Genomic DNA, 19999 nt, shown 5'->3' on the forward strand with positions numbered 1-19999 from the left:
GAAATAAACATCCAGTTAGCTTCAAACTAAAGATCATAAAGAATCTATAACGTCTTTTGTTTTGTTTGGTTCCCTTTTTGGAGCAACGAAATCAAATGTTTCTTTGAGGTTATTTAAACTCAATCTGACAGTTAAACCAATGAAATTTAAGTGGGAGGAGTTAAATTGAACAGTGGGCGGGACTTGAATTCACTTAGAAATATCTTTCTGACTCTTCTCTTTCCGTCTGGACTGAATGAACCAAAAAACCATAACAAAAGAAATCTACCCTTAACCACACTCTAGTAATTCAAGTGTGTACTAAAACACCCCCGATGTACCCGCCCCCCCCTAAGGAAAACACAGGAAAGGACTGAAAGAGCCCTGTGATGCAAAAACAAGGAAACCAACCAACCAATCAGAGAGAGAAGAGGCGTGAGCAGGCGAGGAAGAGCGGGTTTTTGCTTCCTGTTAGCCTTTACGTGTCTTTTGCTTCATTTCGATCGAGGTTGGTAGGTGGGCGGGGTTTCGGGGAGGCGCTAACGCCAAGCGTCGTTGAGGTTTCAGGTCTATGGCAGAAGGTCCGGTGTTAAATAGCAGCAGCAACATGACAGTTCATAGTAATCATCGACAAGAACATGACAGAAACACAGTGAGGCAGAGCCGCCCTCCTCTTCCTCCAGAACCCGGGTCGGACCCGGGACCAGAGGAGAGGAGGAGGCGGTTTTAGGTCCACAAAGAGGAGGTGAAGAGTAGGTCCAATGGAGGCGAAGAGCAAGAAGAGGAGAGGAAAAGGGTGCGAAACAGAAAGATGCTGAGGTTTTGGCGTTGAACATTTGCAAAAAAAACAGCTAAAAGGAGGTAAAATTGAAAATTAACATTTAACCCCTTTGTTGAGAAAATGCCTCCCCCCCCATCACACACACACACACACACACACACACACACACACACACACACACACACACACACACCCTCTCCCCCCCCCTCTAGGAGAAAGGATGAACTGATTATATACAGCAGCTCAGGAACGAACTTTTCAAATGCTTCGTTTCAGGTCCGTTTGATTCGCTGTCCGAAAATACACAAAGACATCCGGGGGGGGGTGGAGTCAACGTAAACGGTGTGTGTGTGTGTGTGTGTGTCGTGTCGGCATATGTGTGTGTGTGTGTGTGTGTGTGTGTGAGGAGTGGGCGGGTCTGATCTGAGGTATTTCCTGGTGGTCAACATGGCGTCTTGAATGCATAAATTGCTCCCTGGATTAAAAAGGGGTGAGGAGGATGGGGGAGGTTTCGGGTGAGGGGAAAGTGCTAGAGGACACAAACAGCTTATGTACAAGCGAGCACAGAAAAGATTCTCCTCTTTTTTCTTTTTTTTTTTTTAAACCAAAATCTTTTTTTTTTTTTTTTTTAATCTCTCATTTCTTTTCCAGTTTTCCTCCGTCAGCCCCTCCGGACTATTAGTGCTATCCTTTACGAAACCGGTTTTTTTTTCTTTCTTTCGTTCTTTCAGTCAATAAAAAACAAAAGATGCTCGTCGGACGTTCAAAAACTAACAAAAAAACCCCCAAAAACAACAACAACTCCTGCTTTCACAACCATCTGCACCAGGACGGATCCAGGGAGTCCGATCGTCTTCCAACGGCGACGCTTTTCCAGACAAAGGAGGAGGAAAAGTCTATTTTCTGCAGCAGTCTTCTACCCACTCCTCCTCTTCCTCTCTGTCGCTCGGAGTGTTGATTGTGAGGTGCTTTCCTCCCAAAAAAAAAAAAAAAAAAGTGGTTTCCAAAGACAAGGCGTTTGAGGAGCAACGAACAAAAGCAGATTTGAGGAGGAGGAAGATGAGGAGGAGGAGGAGGAGCGAAGGAGTTCAGTTCTGCTGCAGGATGAGGTTCTCCAGCTCGTCCGCCGAGCGGAGCAGAAAGGCGGCCGACTCCCGGTAGCCGGCGATCAGCTGACGAACAGCCGTGATCTCTGGTTGGCTGAGCTGGGTGGATGCCCCGCCACCTCCCGCCCCACCGCTGCCCCGCCCGGCCAGGCTGTTGTTGGAGGAGGAGTTGCTTATGTTGGCAGCGGAGACAGACTTCATGCTGAGGTCCGTCGGCCCTGGAGACGAGGAGGAGGAGGAGAGATGGTGAAGATGGAGAGATGGAGGAGGGAGGAGAGCGATCAGACAGAACAGCACCAACAGCTAAAACCAATTAGCAGCAGTTAGCGGTTAGCAAATCCAAAGAAGTAAATCACTAAAACAGTCTTCAAACTGGGGGGACAGCAGCACTACATCCTCACCGTTGCCCTGAGTGGCGGTGCCGGTCGTCAGGGAGACCGGGTGCTGCATGGCGGCGCTGAGTCCGGGGTACCCGCGGTAGGCGTAGCTGAGCCCGGCTCCGTTGATGTAGAGCGGGGCATCCTGGGAAGCGAAGGCTGACGCGGCCAGAGAGTAGGCGGAGTGAGCGAGGGACGCCGGCTCCCTCAGACCGCCGCCGCCGCCGCAGCCGCTGGATGGCTTGTCCAGAGAGATCTGCTCATCCTGACACAGGAAACGGGAAGGATTTTCAAAATAAGACTGAGGATTTAAACCCACGGTGGGTGATCTCTCGTCCTCGGGCGATTCATTCTGCACAAACGCAGGAACTCACGTGATAGGCTTCAAGGCGCATCCTCTTTGCGGCGTTCCGTGATTCGTTCTCGCAGGCGGCGGCCAGGATGTTCTCAGCCATGGCTGAGGTGAGGTGAGGCGGAGTCGGGCGTGTCTGCAGACAACAAACATTAGAATTAATTTTATAATAATAACGCATCTCAACATACAGATTCCTCTCTTAAAGGAACAGTCCACCAGCTTTCAGTCTAAGCAAAAGTTGTTTTCATGTCTCAATGGTGATGAGTCTCTTCCTCACCACTGGGGGGCAGCAGAGCCATTTAAATGTCAGCCTCATCTGTTGTTCCCTCGATCATCCAGTCCCCCCCCCCCCAACTCACTCATCTCTCAGCTTTCTATTACTTTCATAATAAACCAAACGATGAGGGTGAATTATTTAATATCGTACAAAGTAAAAGTGGTTCCTCCAGCATATCGATTTTATTTTATTATTCCAACAAGAGGAGGAGGAGCCTGGAAAACAGGGGGCGTGTCCACAAAGGGGAGATGTTTTTTTCCCCGGATATACAGTGTGCCCTCGTTCCTCACAGTTAATGCGTTCCAGGAACCACACACGAATAAAGTATTCCGTAATATGGCGACAAACTATTTATCTTAATATTTACGGTAATTTAAACATTTATGAAGCCTCCCCATACTGATATTAAACCACCTTCTATCTGTATTACCTTTTCCCACGCTCTGATAGACTGTTTAAAGCACTTTTGTGTCTCACGGAAATCCGAAATTCACGGAACGTGGCGCACTTCCGGATGCCGTCAGCCAATAGAATGCGAGTACGGTATCGTTTGACTGCCTACTAAAAATCCACGATGAGGTGAAGTTGCGCGTGTTGATGTGCGAATGCGCGAGGAATTACTGTTTGCTAATTAAGCAGGTAGAATCTAATTTAAGCAGGTAGAAGCTAAATCTTTGTTAGATCACAAAATATTTTCCGACTTTTAACTTTTACTCAAAAAAACCCAACAAAAACAAAAAAACAAACGCATCAAATTGCTGCAATAAAACCATCAGGAAACCAGAGAGCGTGTCTCTGGCTGCCGCAGCAGTCGACTGGAAAGCAAGGCCAGCAGCAGTGCATTATGGGAATCAACTGGACTAAACGCGCTGCAAGGACGACACACGTTATATCACTGCTAAATTGGCTGCAGAGTGAAAAGGAAATTATCTGTCTGTCGGTCTGAAAGCTTTCTGAGAGCAGGAATCAGCTCCGTGTCTCAGGCGGCAACACGGATGCACACAACCACACGCTGCATTCAAGTCACGCTGGAAAACAAACCGCCGGGATCACAAGGCGCTGCTGCCAGGAAATGTTGGTACCTAACGGAGACCGACAGCCTGACGGATTTCAGATTCTTTTCTTTTTAAAACACAAACGGAATATTCTTTATTAGGCAAACAAAAAGGAAACATCAGCAAAGGAATAATCAATAACAGTGATCAATATTAGTCCTGATTTGATAACTTAAACTACTGGAGAACCGTACCTCCATGCCGTTCTTCTTCATGCGTCGGCAGGATTTGAGGTAGGTGCGGATGCGCTTGCGGGCGCGTTCCTGGAATTCTGGGAACTGTCTGCTGCAGGACTCGATGATGGCCTGGATCTTCTCTTTGGGCTGTTTGGAGATGGGAACCATCCGGTCCAAGTTCTCATCCACAAAGAGACGCACAAACATCTGCAGGAAAAACAACGTCGCTCATTAGAATCGCCGGCCGTGATTGGTGGAACGGATGAATCGGCGAACCGACTCACGTTGAAGGCCTTTAGCCTCTCGGGATCGACTCCCTCCGTGTCGTTCATCTTGTCGTTGTCGTCGTGGTCGTCGTGGTCGTCGTCATCGTCGTCGGGGGCGACCTGGCCGCCGTGACGGCCCACCGACAGGTCCTCGGCGCTCAGGTCCATCTTCATGCTGTCGTAGCTGCCGCCGGAGCTGTAGTGGGGGGACTAGACACACACAGGGTGTTTTTACACCAATGAGGGTTTTAATTGGTCCATTGTTCCTGCAGACGTATTAATAAATAAAACACTGATTAGTCTCATCAGGATATGACAGTTCGACGTAAAAAAGGTCACCGAGTACAAAGATTTCAGTCTGCAGTGGAGACACTCGACACACATCAGGCACAAAGGAATAAAGGTTCATTCTTCAAATAAAATGATGAAGAATCAAATGTAATTAACGCTCTGTGACTTTTACAGACAAAATGTATCTGGAAGCGAGCAGGAGGTTGCTGCCATAGCAACAGGCGCTCCATTTACTTTAGGTTTATTATAGGAGAGACTTTTGTTAGTCTGGATCGCAGCTTTTGATTTCTTCATCAGGTTTTGGTTCAGCTGAATTTTGAAAGTTTTTTGTTCTGTTCTTTGCTCCCGTTTAACTTTTAATTTAAACCAATGAGGAGAAATCCTCAGTTTGATTTGTTGGTTTATTGGCAGGATTCCACAAAAAACACCTGAGGCAGGAGGCGGGAAAGATCCAGGTACAGGAGAAGAGACGAGTTTAAGCGCCAAGAAATAACCGAGAGTTCACAGTAAAAACGCAAAATTCAACAACAAAAATTTTTCTTTATGAACTTTTTTTGAGTTTTAACAATAATTTTTATTTAACCAGCCTTTCTCAAAGGCTTTCAGTGGTTTCAGATTAAATATTTTAAAGCTAATATTAATTTATAATATCACAATTGTTATGATTGTGAGCTAATAAGCTACATGCTTATTATCTTATTAGCGAATAAACATGTAGTTTATTAGCTACATGTTTAAGCTTAACCTAGTTAAACTAAATTAAGCTTCGTTTAGCCTAAAGATAAATTAATCTTAACTCAGTTTAAGATAAATTAAGCTGAGATTATCTCATCTTAGCTTAACTTGTCTTAGCTTAGCATAAAGACTGTCAGATAAGCTATGTGACTGCTAGCTTGATACTTGAGTCATGTGATCTCACCTTGCCCCCGTAGTCCCTGCCGTCCCGGTCCGGTCGCAGCTCGGCGGCGTGTGCGTGGGACTGGGAGTGTGTGCTGGGGGTGTGTGCGTTGTGTGTGTGGAGGGGGTGTGGCAGTGGCATGGCTGGGTGGGGCACCAGGGGCGGTTTGGCGGCCAGCGGGTACTTCCTGCGGAGTTCCTCCGGCGCGCTGGGGTGCAGCGCGCCGAGCAACGCGGCCGCCGCCGCCGACACGGTGACGGGCAGGTGGGAGGAGGCCAGTGGGAGGTGCTGAGAGGGGGGGTCGCTCAGGTTCATCGCCTGCTGGTCCTCCGGTGACGAGGAGGAGGAAGTGGGCGTGCTGAAGTCCAAAGGGGCTGGGCCGCCGTTGCCATTGATGACCTCGGTTTCCCTGACCAGGGCGCCGCCGTCCATCACAGCGGAAGAGGGAGGGGTCAGGGCAGGAAGGCCATTCCCGCTCCCGCTCCCACTCTCTGAGGAGGAGTCCTCTGAAACGACACGTTTAAGATCATGAACACCTTTAATGATCGATCACCGAACCGATCAATCGATCAGAACAGCCGTTAGCTTCCCAGCTTCCTGGGGAGACGAACGGAGAGAAGCTGATGGAAGACGGGATGAGTGACGGAGAGAATCGGCTCCAATCAAGAACGAGTGGAGAGAGAGAGAACGTGTGTGTGTGGGGGGGTGATTTGGATGAGTCAGCGGCGGAAGAAACGGACGGCAGGAGGAGGAGAGCGATGCACCGAAAGAGAAAGAGGGCGATATCGACTGTGTCACTCGTTGGATGGGGGGGGGGGAGTTGGGGAGGGAGGGGTGGAGCCCAAACCGCTGCATGGAGAGAGGGAGAGATGATTATAGAGGTAGAGAGGGAGGGAGGGAGGGAGGTAACAGCCAGGCAGGAGGAAAGAGGTCAGGAGGAGGAGGATGGGAGGGGGCGGCAGGGGGGGGGGGTCGTGGCTCGGGGATGGGGGCAGTGGTAGGAGGATGAGGGAGGTTTGTGATGGAGGATGGGAGGGGGAGGGGTGGAGAGAGACTGAGGCAAAGGCACACATATTGGGGGGGGGGGGGGGGGGACCATGAGTAAAGACTGTTGATGTGTGGAGGTCAGCATCACCCACCGCACAACCCCCACAGCAGGGAGAGCTCCATCCCTCCATCCCTGCATCCTCCTGGTACCGCCTCCCTCCATCCCTGCATCCATCCCTCGTTTCCTCCATCACTGCCTCTCTGCAATCCCTCTATCCCTCCATCTTTACTATCTACTCTATATGTTAGGAGCTACCCCCCCCCTGTCTCTCTCTTTTATATCCTCCCATTCACATGAAAACAAGACCGTCTTCCTCATCGTCTTCCTCTCTGACTCACCCCCAAACAGGAGGTTCCTCCTCTCACCTCCTCCTTCCTTGACTCCTGCTTCCTGACTCTGACTCCTTAGTGATGAACGTCGATCAGCAGTGGAAACGCCACGCCATCGTTCAACCGAGTGGGTGTGGTCAGGTGGAGGTGTGGTCAGGTGGAGGTGTGGTCTGGGTGAGGATCTACACACCTGAACTTCACCTCTACATATTTGTCACGCTAGCATCACGGCTGCCAACAACAAACACCAGATGTTGGAGAAGAAGAGGAAGACGAGGAAGAATCCGATCCCCCCCTCCCCCGAGGAAACTGATTACATGACTGCATTAAAGAAACAATCCGTTTAATTAATGGCGTGGATTTTAATCTGCTAGTCTTTTTTAGATCGATGTGCCGGAGCCCCGTCGCTACAATGGAGCCATTGATTTGTTGCCGTCGCTCTCGTGAGCGACTGAGACGTGAAATATCTCGTGACGATTATTAAATCACATTGATTGAAACCGGTTCCTGTTCGGCACGACACTCGGGTGAAAGATGTTTCATTTTTTTAATTAAAGAGCTCTTGAGTTCACGAGGATGTAAATCTGCTGTCAAACGGGAAACGTCTGATTAACTCCGCACACAAGGTGGAAGCTTTACTAGCGTAGCATCGGTGCTAATCGCAGCTCCAGCCTGCAGAAACAAAATTTGTAAAAAAAAAAATCACCTGCTATTTTTTTAGATTACACAAAAATACTGATTATCATGAAACTTGGTGGGAATGTAGTTAATTTTTATTTATTTTATTGCATTCCTCATAATTAAAAAAAAAAAAAAAAATCTCCAGGAATAAATTTTGGATCCTAGTGAAATAAATTCACCAGAAAGTGACATTTAATGTAAATCTGAACTGGCTGCTAGCGCGCTAACGTTAGCTGCAGCTGCTGCAGCCATGATAATAAGATAAAATAAAATAAGATAAAACTTTATTGATCCCAAACTTGGAAATTTACAATGTTAGCTGCAGCGATGCTAAAATGAAGCGCAGGCCGCTCTACTTCCTTTAGCATTGCGTTCGTTAGAGATGTGTAATCCAGCATGATCTCCATTGACGGTAGCCACGCCCACTCGTTCATGTCATCTGTACTAAAAAAAAACGATTAGCTGTTAGCGTGACACAATCCACGCGGTGCAGAAACGGAACTGAGCGTCGTCTCTCCGTAGCGTCTTGACTACAGACGTGACCTTGAATTTTTTTCATCTGCAATTCACACATTAGATTGATGCTAACAGCTAGCGGACAGACTCATTAGCGGTAATGGAGATGTTTCCATTTCAGAACAAATGAGACGTGTTCAAATCTTATAAATCTCATCTGGAGCTGCGTCGTGATTCCAGACCAATAGAGTTTGAGTGGGTTAAAAAGACGAAGACGAGCCTGATTAATCACGCCGCCGCCGCTGCCGCCGCCCACCGTCTGGCTAATACCTCGGCTGCTAACGCGACACACACGCGGAAACACTCGCACGAACACTCGTTGACGAAGATGCGCGGTGCCACCTCTGCTGACGCGGCATCTTTGTGATTGATCCTCCACCTGCCCCGCTTTCAGATCTGCGACCTTGACGTCGGACGATATTCGCCCTTTTGAGCTGAGCTCCGTTACAGAGTTGTTTAGAAAAAGGAAGGCGTGCACGAAGGAATCGAAACATTCCCTTTTGTTACGGGATAATAATGACTTGTGCGATATAGATTTCTGCAGGCGCTCCTGCGCCGCTAATCTTTCATGCATACCTCACAGTTTGCCTCCAGTTATCCGCATCAATATTTATCATTGCAAAGGTTGTTGGGTCGTTGCCCCGTCTCGCTCCACGCGGGACACAATGTGACCTTGTGTGTGCGTGTGTGTGTGCGTGTGACGTACGTATGAATGGAAAGGCTTGTCTGCTCCCAGCCCCTGCGTGTGTGTGTGTGTGTGTGTGTGAGGTCATGTGTGTGAGTGCATATGATCTGTGCATCATTCGGTCACATGACGGCGGTGGAGGACTCTGCCGTGACCCACCCCCCCACACACCCCCACCCCCATGGAGAGCAGAGGTCCCCGATCTGCGTCAGGAAGCGGCGGTGAAGCATCGTGGAAAAACTCACAGGAAACTTTTTAACGTGTTTATTCGGGTCGGAGGCGTTTCTGCTTTTACGTCCAGCTGAAAAACAGAAGCTCCGCAAACGAGTCACGGCTGAAGGAAAAACAAACGCCCCCCCAGGAAGAGACTCGCTGAAGCTCTGCAGCTTCAGCTTCCTATATGATCTATAAGCAGACGCAGCATATAGATTCATTATCAGCACCTCGTCCCGTCCAATCAAAGAGGAGGACGACTTCTGATCATAGAAGTGTAGAACACACACACACACACACACACACACACACACACACACACACACACACACACACACACACACACACACACACACACACACACAGTGGTTCTTTTTTACATTTCTACATTCATCTGTGAGCCGTTAGGAGCCAGATCGATTTCAGCATCATTAGCAGTCGTCAGGAGAGGAGGAGGAGGAGGAGGAGGAGGAGAGGAGGAGGAGAGGAGGAGAAGAGGAGGAGAGGAGGAGGAGAGGAGGAGGAGAAAAGGAAAACTAGGAGGGAAACTCAGCAAGGAAGGCTGCAGGGGGAAAGAAGAGGAAGGATGTGATGAAGAGGAGGCAGAGAGGCAAATGAAGAGGAAGAGAAGAAAGGAACGAGGAGCGATGAAAATGAGAGCTGGAGGAGGAGAAGGGGGGGGGACAGAGGAGCTAAAAAGAGGAATGGATGGAAGGATGGATGGATGGAGTGGGGGGGGGGCTCTAATGGGTCGCTCCCTGTCGTTTCTCATTTGTGGCTTCACTACGCAGTGACAGCTGGAGGCTTCACCCCCCCCCCCCCCATACCCTCCCGCCTTCGCCCCCCCTCCCTCTCCTCAGCGGAGCTAACCTGAGTAAGAGTGGTAACAGATGCTAATTCCTTCACTCCCCCCCCCCCATCCTCCTCCTCCTCGACCTCCCATCCCGAGGGATGCAGAGCCACAGGGAAGCTGGGGGGAGCGGGGGGAGGAACAGGGGGGCAAAGGAGGGGGTGGGCAGGCCGGCTACTCCCCCCCCCACCCCCCATGTGGGATTACGATGGATTATCCCGCTAAAACGCGGCACGAGCTGCTCGCTAGCTCTCCGTGCCGCACCCCATGATGCACCGTGTGGCCATGCGCTGCCTGGCATCGCCATGGCAACAACCCTCCCGGTCCACCCTGACCCCTCCCACTCCCAAACACACAGAAACACACTGGGCCCGCTGAAATGAGCAGCTATGAGCTCCTCCTCCTCTTCCTCCTCCAATAGAACTATTAACATGAAGAAGATTTCATTCTGTAAACTCTGGATGGATGGACCAATGAGAAGCCTGCACAGCGTGACATCACAACCAGCGCGATGACCTCATAACGAACACGAAGATGATTTAAATTAGCAGATGAGCGTGATTTCAACACGATGATGATAATAACAATAATAGAATTTAATTTTTACTTCATGTGAAATATTATTCATGGTGGGTCAGACGCCATCAGTGGGACTCTTCTGATTGGCTCACATTTGATCCACCTCAGTGACATCATTAACTAATCTATGGTGACACACGACGTATTATCTGGGATGGAAACGCAATTCCACAACATAATAATAATTACTCCTGGAATCATTTGAGTGGCGGCGTCTCCTCAGGGATGAGCGTGTCGTCTGGCGTGACGCGTTCCCGGTACGACCGACACGCCAAAACCCCGCCAACGGATTCACTCCACGAAGCCCAACCCGGCGTCATGACGCCGAGGCGTTCCTCCTCTGAGAGCCTCGGCTTGAGAACCCGACGGCCTCAGACGGACGGCGTCTCTGCGGAGAGACGAGGACTAAAAGCCCGATCAATGAGGGATGGATGGAAGGAGATGAAGAGAGTCTGCTGTGAATTCTGCAGCAGATTTTCCTCCAAACACAGTTTACCGTCCCATCAGTCGGGATTTTTTAATTACAAATCGTTTTTAAAGAAGAGCAATGACAATATGAAGTGATTATATACTGTAGTTGTAGCTATAAAGTGGACCAAATACAATAAGCCTTCAAACAGCTGTCTGTCCAGGCCCCGCCCACCGCCGACACCTCCAGGAAGTGATTTCTGCAGGTTGAGCAGAACTAGAGAAACTTTCCATATCAGCAAGAAGTGGAAATAAATTCACGGATCGTCCAGAATGTAAAGGTGGATTCAAAAACACAGCAGGAGAGCAAGAGATAACCGTAGTGGTGTGTGTGTGTGTGTGTGTGTGTGTGTGTGTGTGTGTGTGTGTGTGTGTGTGTGTGTGTGTGTGTGTAGGAGGTCATCGGTATAATAGGAGGATGGTACAGTTGGCAGAGGAGCACCAAGACGCCTCTGTCACAGCCTGGCACTGCCTGCACGGGCGCGCACACACACACACACACACACACACACACACACACACACACACACACACAGACCGTCTGACTGGACCCCACTGAGGTTCCCCTCTGGATAAACTGCCGAGTCATGATTCAGCTCAGAACAGCTGACTCATCACTGAGGTCTGCATTAACCCTTTAGTGACTGAACGTGCACAGCCAGTGGTTTGTTGACTGTCGTCAGGGGCAACGCAGCTGATTACGTGACGCCTTTTACGGAAGTGTAATGGTGGAACCATGTGGGTCTGAACGCGGTGCTACACACTGGGGGGGGGGGGCGTGGCCTGTGTGTGTGGGGGGGGAGGGGTGCTTGTGTTATTTTTTAAAGCGATGATGAAATTCATCTTCGCAGCCGAGGACGATGACGAGGTGACATAACAGCTGTCAGGACGGAATCCCGAGTCAGCGCTCTGTGCAGCCGAGTGATGCAGCATCCGGGCAGTCAGTCAAACAGCCAGTCGGACCGGACGCCATGCCAACGCCACACACACACACACACACACACACACACACACACACACACACACTCACACACACACACTCCGTGGCCTTTCACCCACTTCCCGCTCTAATTCCGTGTGATCCATCATCCGGGCCGCGGCGGCTCCGGAGGCTGATGGATGCAGCTGCTGCTCGCTTCTCGCTCCAAACGGAGGCGATGGCGTTCGGCGTCTGTCTGGCATCCAACCTCCTTTGTGACAGTTTAGGAGCTTCAAACGCCTTCGATGGAGGCGGTGGCTTAAAGACAATGATTACAGACGTGTTGGGAGGGGGGGGGGGAATCCACAGCATCTCCTGGAATCTGTTGACTCATCAAATTCCAGGATTTGGAGTCAGGCGTGTTTCCGGGGATCGGGAAGCCGATCGATCAGAAAAGTTAAGATCCAATACAAACAAGAAAGCCAAGAAGAAGCGCTGCGGATGAAACTGAATCTTTGGTCCAAACTCCACGGACCGTCTGCGTCTCTGCAGACGGCTTCATTACGCCGCTCGTTACCGGCGGCAACGGCTAATCCTGCTGATGGCAATCTGAAGCTGAACGGATCAATCCCACGGTTTAATGAGATGTAATCCTCTGCGTCGATTCGCTCCTGTCACTCATGGAAACCGAGACCACATGGAAAAGCCTCCGCAGCAACAACACACACACAAACACACACAAAAAAACACAAACACAAAAAAAACACACACACAAACACACACAAAAAAACACAAACACAAAAAAACACACACACAAACACACACAAAAAAACACAAACACAAAAAAACACACACACAAACAAACACACACAAGAAAGACACACAAACAAACACACACACAAAAAACACACACGCACGCACGCACACACACATACACACACACAAACACACACGCATGCATGCATGCATGCACACACACACACGAACACAAACAAAAAAAAACACAAACACAATAAAACACACGAACACAAACAACAGAAACACACATGAACACACACACAAACACAAAAAAAACACACAAACAAACACACACACAAACACACCCGCAACAATCAGGATTTACACCTGAAGATTCAGACGCCTGGTGGAAGAGGAGCAGGGGGGGGAGAAACGGGAGCAGAGGGGGGTGAAACGGGAGATGGGGGGGAACGGGAGCAGGGGGGGTTCTCTCATCCGTATCTATTGGTTGTTTTCAAACATAAATGTTGAAACTCATCAAAATAATTTTACTGATGAATTTGTTTTGTGTGTTCTGGGATGTACCTGTCACCATTAACTCTTTCTGAAAAGTCAATCTGTTGTTTAAGGAGCTGAAAACAACACTTTTAGGAGGCGGAGCTTCTGTGGCTCTCATCTCGAAGCCCATTGGTTCAAAAGGCCTCAGCAGGAGGAAGAAGAGAAGTTCTTCAGAGAAGAGGAGAAACATGGCTGAAATGAAATGTGTGAGGAACGGGGGGAGAGTGGGGGAGAGAGAGCATGTGTGTGTGTGTGTGGGAGGAGAGAGTGGACAAAGGAGGAACAGAAAATGTGAGGGGGGGGGTTGTACAGGATGGAGGGATGTACGAAATGATGCAGAGACAGGGGGCGGGGCTGTGTCTGTGTGTGTGTGTGTGTGTGTGTGTCTCCATCAAAAAGCTTTGACTGGTTGTTGTGATGCATTCCATCTATTTCACACACACAACTACATGTTTACAGTGTACATATGCATACACACACACACACACACATACACACATACACACACACACACACACGCCTCAGTTTTAATGGTTGCGTCTCGTCGGTTCTCCAGCGGAGCTCCATTATTCCGGCCGTCTCTCTGGATGCGGCGTTTGAAGCCCCCTTAGCATCACCATAACAACCACACCGCCGCCGCGTCGTCGTCGTTTTGTTATTCACACGTTTCATTCATCCTGATCCACACCGTTCCTCCACGGAAACATACGTCCCAGCTCACGCTCCCTGAGAGGAACCGGAATTCTAGGTGTGTGTGTGTGTGTGTGTGTGTGTGTGTGTCCATCCTGTACGTGTGTGACATCATGAACGTTAGCTGATGATGTCACGGCCTGTAGGCCTCAGTGATGGAGCAGTTTTCCAGTGAAAAAAGAGAAGTAATTTTTCCCGACAAATCATGAGGTTGACCTTTGACCTAACCCGGAGGAGCACATGACTCCTCCCTTCAGAAACACTCTTCCTCCACCCTATTTTTCATGCTCTGGACTCCGTCTTCCCGCTTCATCCCTCATCAGTTTTTGGCTTCCCTTCAGTCGAGAGCTTTAGTCTCCCAATTTCCTCCCCAGTAAAGCCTCTCCTCCCCCCCTCCTCCTTCCTCTCCCCCTTTGACTCCTCTTTCCTCTCCTCCCATCCCTTTTTTCCTCTCCTTCCTCCCCCTGCAACCTTGTAGGAAATGGATTATAGATGGAGATGGAGTATGGGGGGGGGTGGGGGGGGGAGTATGGGGGAGTCGGGGGGGGTTAATGTGGTTTTGGTGTTGCTGAGGAACCAAACATGCCCCCCCCCCCCTGTTTGTTGTTGTTTTCAAACACCATCATAACGACCACTGAGTCCACGTGACGCCACGACCAGCGCCAGGAAGTACGACCCCCGGGTCAGTGACGACACACCAGCACCGGTGTGTGTGTGTGTGTGTGTGTGTGTGTGTGTGTGTGTGTGTGTCTATTAATAGTGTGTGAGTTAAGCTGCTAGCTACAGTTATAGGTTGTTGGTCAACGTTGCCCTCCTGACCTACTTTACACACATTGCAATACAATCAGTGTGTGTGTGTGTGTGTGTGTGTGTGTGTGTGTGTGTGTGTCTGTGTGTGTGTGTGTTAGAGGTAGATATTCAGATAAACTGCCATCTGTTCGTCTCTGACAGGTTTGTGAGCGTCTGTTAGTTTTATTTTGGTGTTTTCGTGTCCGACATCAGTATCGATCATCTATCGTCGTCGTGGCGACCGTCAGCAATCCCATTGGTCCCCTCAAACAAGGCGTGGTCTGCAGCATCGCCATCCCGAGGCGATGCGAGAACCACAGAAACCACTGAAACACACACACACACACACACACACACACACACACACACACACACACACACACACACACACACACACACACACACACACACAGTTCTTCCTCTGGTGTTTCTATGCTTTAATTCATTATAAATGTCTCCATGTTAAAGCCTCAGGATAAAACACATGACATGTTCATGCTGTTTTTCCATCTCTTCATCCTCTTCTTCACTCCCCCCCTAAACACCCCCCCCCCGTCTGGGGGTGACGTTATTATCAGGGCGTCACCCACCCCACCCTCATGACGACGTGCCGACTCGTAGTGAATGAAGTTTACTGTAATATTTTTGGGGTCGGCAATGAAAGATTCATGTGGAAGATGACTGTATATAGGCCGTGTGTGTGTGTGTGTGTGTGTGTGTGTGTGTGTGTGTGTGTTTGTGTGTGGGGTGCGGCCAGCTTTTAAGTACTTTAATGTACTCTGGGAGGGAGCGGGGGGGGTCTGACAGGAATGTAGGACCTGGTTTGCTTTGGGAGGTTTTACGGTCTCTGTGACTGGATCAATAATTCATAGATCAGCTCTTTACCATACATGATGTATTTTAATTATAATATTATATTATCACTTAATTATTTTTATTAAATTAATTTAATTATGTCAAATTATCATTTAAAAATAATTATCATTTAATTAATTTAATTATAATATTATATTAACATGTAATTATAATTTAATTATCATTTCATTAATTTAGATAAAATATTTTATTATCCGTGTCGCACTGGCGTCGCTCTCAGAGTATACCCTTCCTTACGCCGGGATAGGCTCCAGCAACCCCTAATACCCACGAACGCGGAAGAAGCAGTTAATGATGATGAACGAATTATTTTATCATTGAATTACAATTTTTTTTCCCCCTCTTTTAAAGATTCATCAATCAAACCGTTTGATTATTTCAGTTTCACCAGAAAACACTTAAGTTGAAAGCATGCTTACCAACAAACAGCATGTTTACCAACAAACAGCATGTTTACCAACAAACAGCATGTTTACCAACAAACAGCATGTTTACTAAAAACAAAAACATGTGTTTACTAACAAACTGAATAAACACAGTCAAACTGGGAATTTAATGAAGATTGCAGGAAGTGACCAGTAGAACCTGTAGTACTACCAGTATTACCAGTAGAACCTGTAGTACTACCAGTATTACCAGTAGAACCTGTAGTACTACCAGTATTACCAGTAGAACCTGTAGTACTACCAGTATTACCAGTAGAACCTGTAGTACTACCAGTATTACCAGTAGAACCTGTAGTACTACCAGTATTACCACTAGAACCATCATGGATTTGAGTTTTTATTCTTCAATCTTTGCATTTGCTAGTTTTCTTCCTCTAAAAAACCCGAATACTGTAATTTTTCTCCTTCCGTCCATCTTATTACTTTGTCCCACACCTCCTCCTCCTCCTCCCCCTCCATCTCCTCCTCCCCCTCCCCCTCCTCCTCCTCCTCTCCTCTCCAGCCCATCCTTTTCAGCCACTTGCTGCAGTGTTTCCTGCAGCTCCGTCTGTGGCCTTGAGAGGTGAAAGACGACGCTGGGAGCTCCTCCCCCTCCCCCCCTCCTCCCCCCTCCTCCCACACACACACACACACACGCACACACACACACACACACACACACACACACACAGACCCAGACTATAGAAATGCTCTCTCCGACCTCCTCTCTGCTCCACTCCCACACACCTCTGCAGTATCATCTGCAGGAACACTCTCTACTGTTAACTCCGACTTATTGACATAATAACTGTCTCTGCATCATTCCTCACCCTCCAGGCTCCTCCGTCTCCCCATTCCTCCCCCCAAGGAGCCATGCATCGACTCCTAACTCCCCCCAGGAGCCTCCTATCGGCCCCAACTCATCCACTATCCCTAATTCTGCTCGTCTCTCCTGCAGGGAGTACACCTCACGTCTGCCTCCACCCGTCCTCCGGGGATCCGGATCAGATCCAGATCAGACCCAGATCGCATCAATCCATCCAGGTCTTACAGGGCATTTTAGCACCGGGGGATCATTATGTCTGAGGAACCGGGAGAACATCGTCCTCAGAGGTCTTTAGGTTCCACCGGCGTTCATAAATACATCCCATTTATTTTATCTGACGCACGTTTTCTCTACATTTAACACCAGGCGATCGACATTCAAGCAATCACCCAATCATCAACTCCACCTGACAGTCTGGAACGTTCAGACCATTTAAAGGTGATGCTGCGGGGGCTCCAGGGGTTCTCCCTCCTCCATTGTTAAAACGCTGCTGCACAAATAATCAACCGTCGGATCTAAACGGACAGAACGTATTAATAAACCTCATCATTAGCGGGATGTGGATACCTCACACCTAATGGAGTCACTCGGAGAGACTGGAGGAGAGGTTTCCTTGACAACCGTGCGGAGGTTACAGAGTACAGTGCACAATACAGGAGACATCATATACTGTATATGTCGAGTCGGAGGAGTCAGACGATCGATATGTCGTCAATGCCTTTAACAGCGGCGCATAAAGGAGCCGTGAAGTCACAAGACGTGACGGAGGAAGCGAGAGGAGCGCTCCTCTTTTCTTTTTGTCCCGACGGTCTGACAGGAAGCCGTCTCCCATCCGCCCACACACACACACACACACACCTTCCACTCCATATGCCGTCTGCAACCGGACTTCAGCAAATTTCACCACCTCGCCGTAAAAAAAACACAGCTGCTAAAGTTACTGCTGGGATATTAACGCGGAATCAGGCTCCAAATGTCTGAATTTATTATTTTTATTTTTTATTTTTTTTAGGGGAGGGGATCAGCTGATCGATGCCATCGACTTTATTACCCATCAATCGTGACAGATTTTTAAACGTCCTGCAGCTCCGGTTTGAAACTACAGTAGTTCAAAGTTCAACTCGGCATGTTTGAGCTTTATTTGTCGAGCAACGGCTGGAAACACACACACACACACACACACACACACACACACACACACACACACACACACACACACACACACACACACACACACACACACACAGAGGAGAGGGACTGTATGTTTTATGAAGTGCTGTCCTTGGGCTCGTCGAAGCCAAATAGGAAGAGATACCAACAACTCGTAACCTTGGCCTGCGTGTGTGTGTGTGTGTGTGTGTGTGTGTGTGTGTGTGTGTGTGTGTGTGTGTGTGTGTGTGTGTCCCTTTTAAGAAAATGTAGAATCTGCAGCTTCCAAAACAATGCAAAAACCAATCAGGGAATATTTTGTCTGTTTTGCAAAATAAATATTTAATTTCCCGTGCCCCCCCCCCCCCCCCGAGGCCGGCCGTGGCGTGCCCGTTCAGACGGAGCGTTATGACAGACAAACAGAAGAACGGGAGAAAAAATATCTGCATATCTGCAAATAAACGAGAGGAAAGGAAGCCGTGTGTGTGTGGGGGGGGGGGTAAACAAATACACTAACAGGAGGAAAGCGATTCCCCCCCCCCAGCGCCGATTTAATCAGAGACGACTCATTAAAAAATAATCAGCAGTTCACTCGTGTCAACAAATGAGGAGGGAGAATAAGAAACGGTTCGAAGTGTCTTCAGACGCATTTTATTTTGCCGTTTAGAGGTTTGAGGACAGGAAGTGATGTCGTGTTTGTTCCACCAATCAGGTGACATCTTTACCGGAGTCCGTTCATTGGTTGGTTTTTCAGCAGCGTCACTAAAAACCTTCTTAAAGGAAATACTTGGGTTTTTATCTTCTTGTATCGCTTCATTCAGATTTTATTCTCTTACTTTTAGGGTTATGGGTTAAAGGTCAGGGGTCAGTGACATCACACCTCAAGGGGGAGGAGCTTCACCCCAGACCAATGACCTCAAGGAGAGGCTTTAGTGTCCAAATGGACAGAACAGGAAGTAGTTTTTAGATGACTTCCTGTTTCACTCTTATGTATGAACCGGGATACGTTCAGCTAATACGTGTGTGTGTGTGTGTGTGTGTGTGTGTGTGTGTGTGTGTGTGTGTGTGTGTGTGTGTGTGTGTGTCCATGTATGCATAGTAACTACATTATCTGAACTGCAGCTTACACATGTGTGCAGATGGTAATCCTCCACAAATCTGTGTGTGTGTGTGTGTGTGTGTGTGTGTGTGTGTGTGTGTGTGTGTGTGTGTGTGTGTGTGTGTGTGAGTGTTTAACCCTTCTGGAGGATTGAGGGAAGGAGGAGAGGAGGGATGGATGGAGGGATGGAGATCAGGTCACAGCGAATTGAAGCTTAAACATCTGGGTGGTTTGGACTCATCAAACATCTGTCTCCTCCTCCTCTCCTCCTCCTCTCCTCCTCCTCTTCCTCCTCCTCCTCTTCCCCTCCTCTTCCTCCTCCTCTCTTCCCTCCAGAGTCAGACTTTCCAATCAGAATCATTGATCAATTCTTGTTATCTGTCAGACTGAGGCCGTCCCTCAGGTGTCGCTTCCCTTAACTGGTTTAAATGGTGCTCCGTGTGTGTGTGTGTGTGTGTGTGTGTGTGTGTGTGTGTGTGTGTTTTATGTACCTGACAGGGGGGCCCCAGCTGATAACCGCGGTACAAATTTCAGATTGGGACATTTTTATTGGTCCAACCTTTGACCACCATCCTCCACCTTCAGAACCATAAAACCAGACCAGAGACATTCCTCTGTTTTTAAGACACACACACACACACACACACACACACACACAGACACACACACACACAACACACACACACACACACACACACACACACACACACACACACACACCTTGAACTTTCCCGTGACCTAAGATGGAATAAAAGATATTTGAGACACCTACAAGCATACACACACACACACCCCCACCCTGCTGCCCCCACCCTCTAACGTGGGCGGAGACTTAAGGATATAAAATAATCATCATTTAATTGATTTATCAGTGTAAAAGTTTGAAATAATTCCATTAAAATCAACTCCGGATGAAATATTAATAAGAAAGATTCCAAGTTGACTTTTAATCTTGGAAGGAGAAAATTAAAAATGAAACAGCTACACTGTTGGTCAGTGG

General features: G+C 48.4%; 1 protein-coding gene across 2 annotated transcripts in view; it reads right to left on the reverse strand.

Annotated features, from left to right (window-relative positions):
* Positions 1 to 1398: 1398 nt before the first annotated feature.
* The window catches only part of LOC137610190 (nucleolar protein 4-like), a 53177-nt gene continuing 34576 nt past the window's right edge, over positions 1399 to 19999 (reverse strand). For both annotated transcript variants that reach the window (XM_068337670.1, XM_068337680.1), the window contains 6 exons: positions 5583 to 6067; positions 4391 to 4582; positions 4125 to 4313; positions 2618 to 2731; positions 2268 to 2508; positions 1399 to 2084 (listed from right to left, as the gene is read on the reverse strand). In XM_068337670.1, coding sequence (XP_068193771.1) covers positions 1849 to 2084; positions 2268 to 2508; positions 2618 to 2731; positions 4125 to 4313; positions 4391 to 4582; positions 5583 to 6067 — 1457 coding nt within the window. In that variant the 3' untranslated portion in view covers positions 1399 to 1848. The remainder of the gene's footprint in view (positions 2085 to 2267; positions 2509 to 2617; positions 2732 to 4124; positions 4314 to 4390; positions 4583 to 5582; positions 6068 to 19999) is intronic.

Source organism: Antennarius striatus, chromosome 2, assembly GCF_040054535.1.
Source record: "Antennarius striatus isolate MH-2024 chromosome 2, ASM4005453v1, whole genome shotgun sequence".
NCBI lineage: Eukaryota > Metazoa > Chordata > Actinopteri > Lophiiformes > Antennariidae > Antennarius > Antennarius striatus.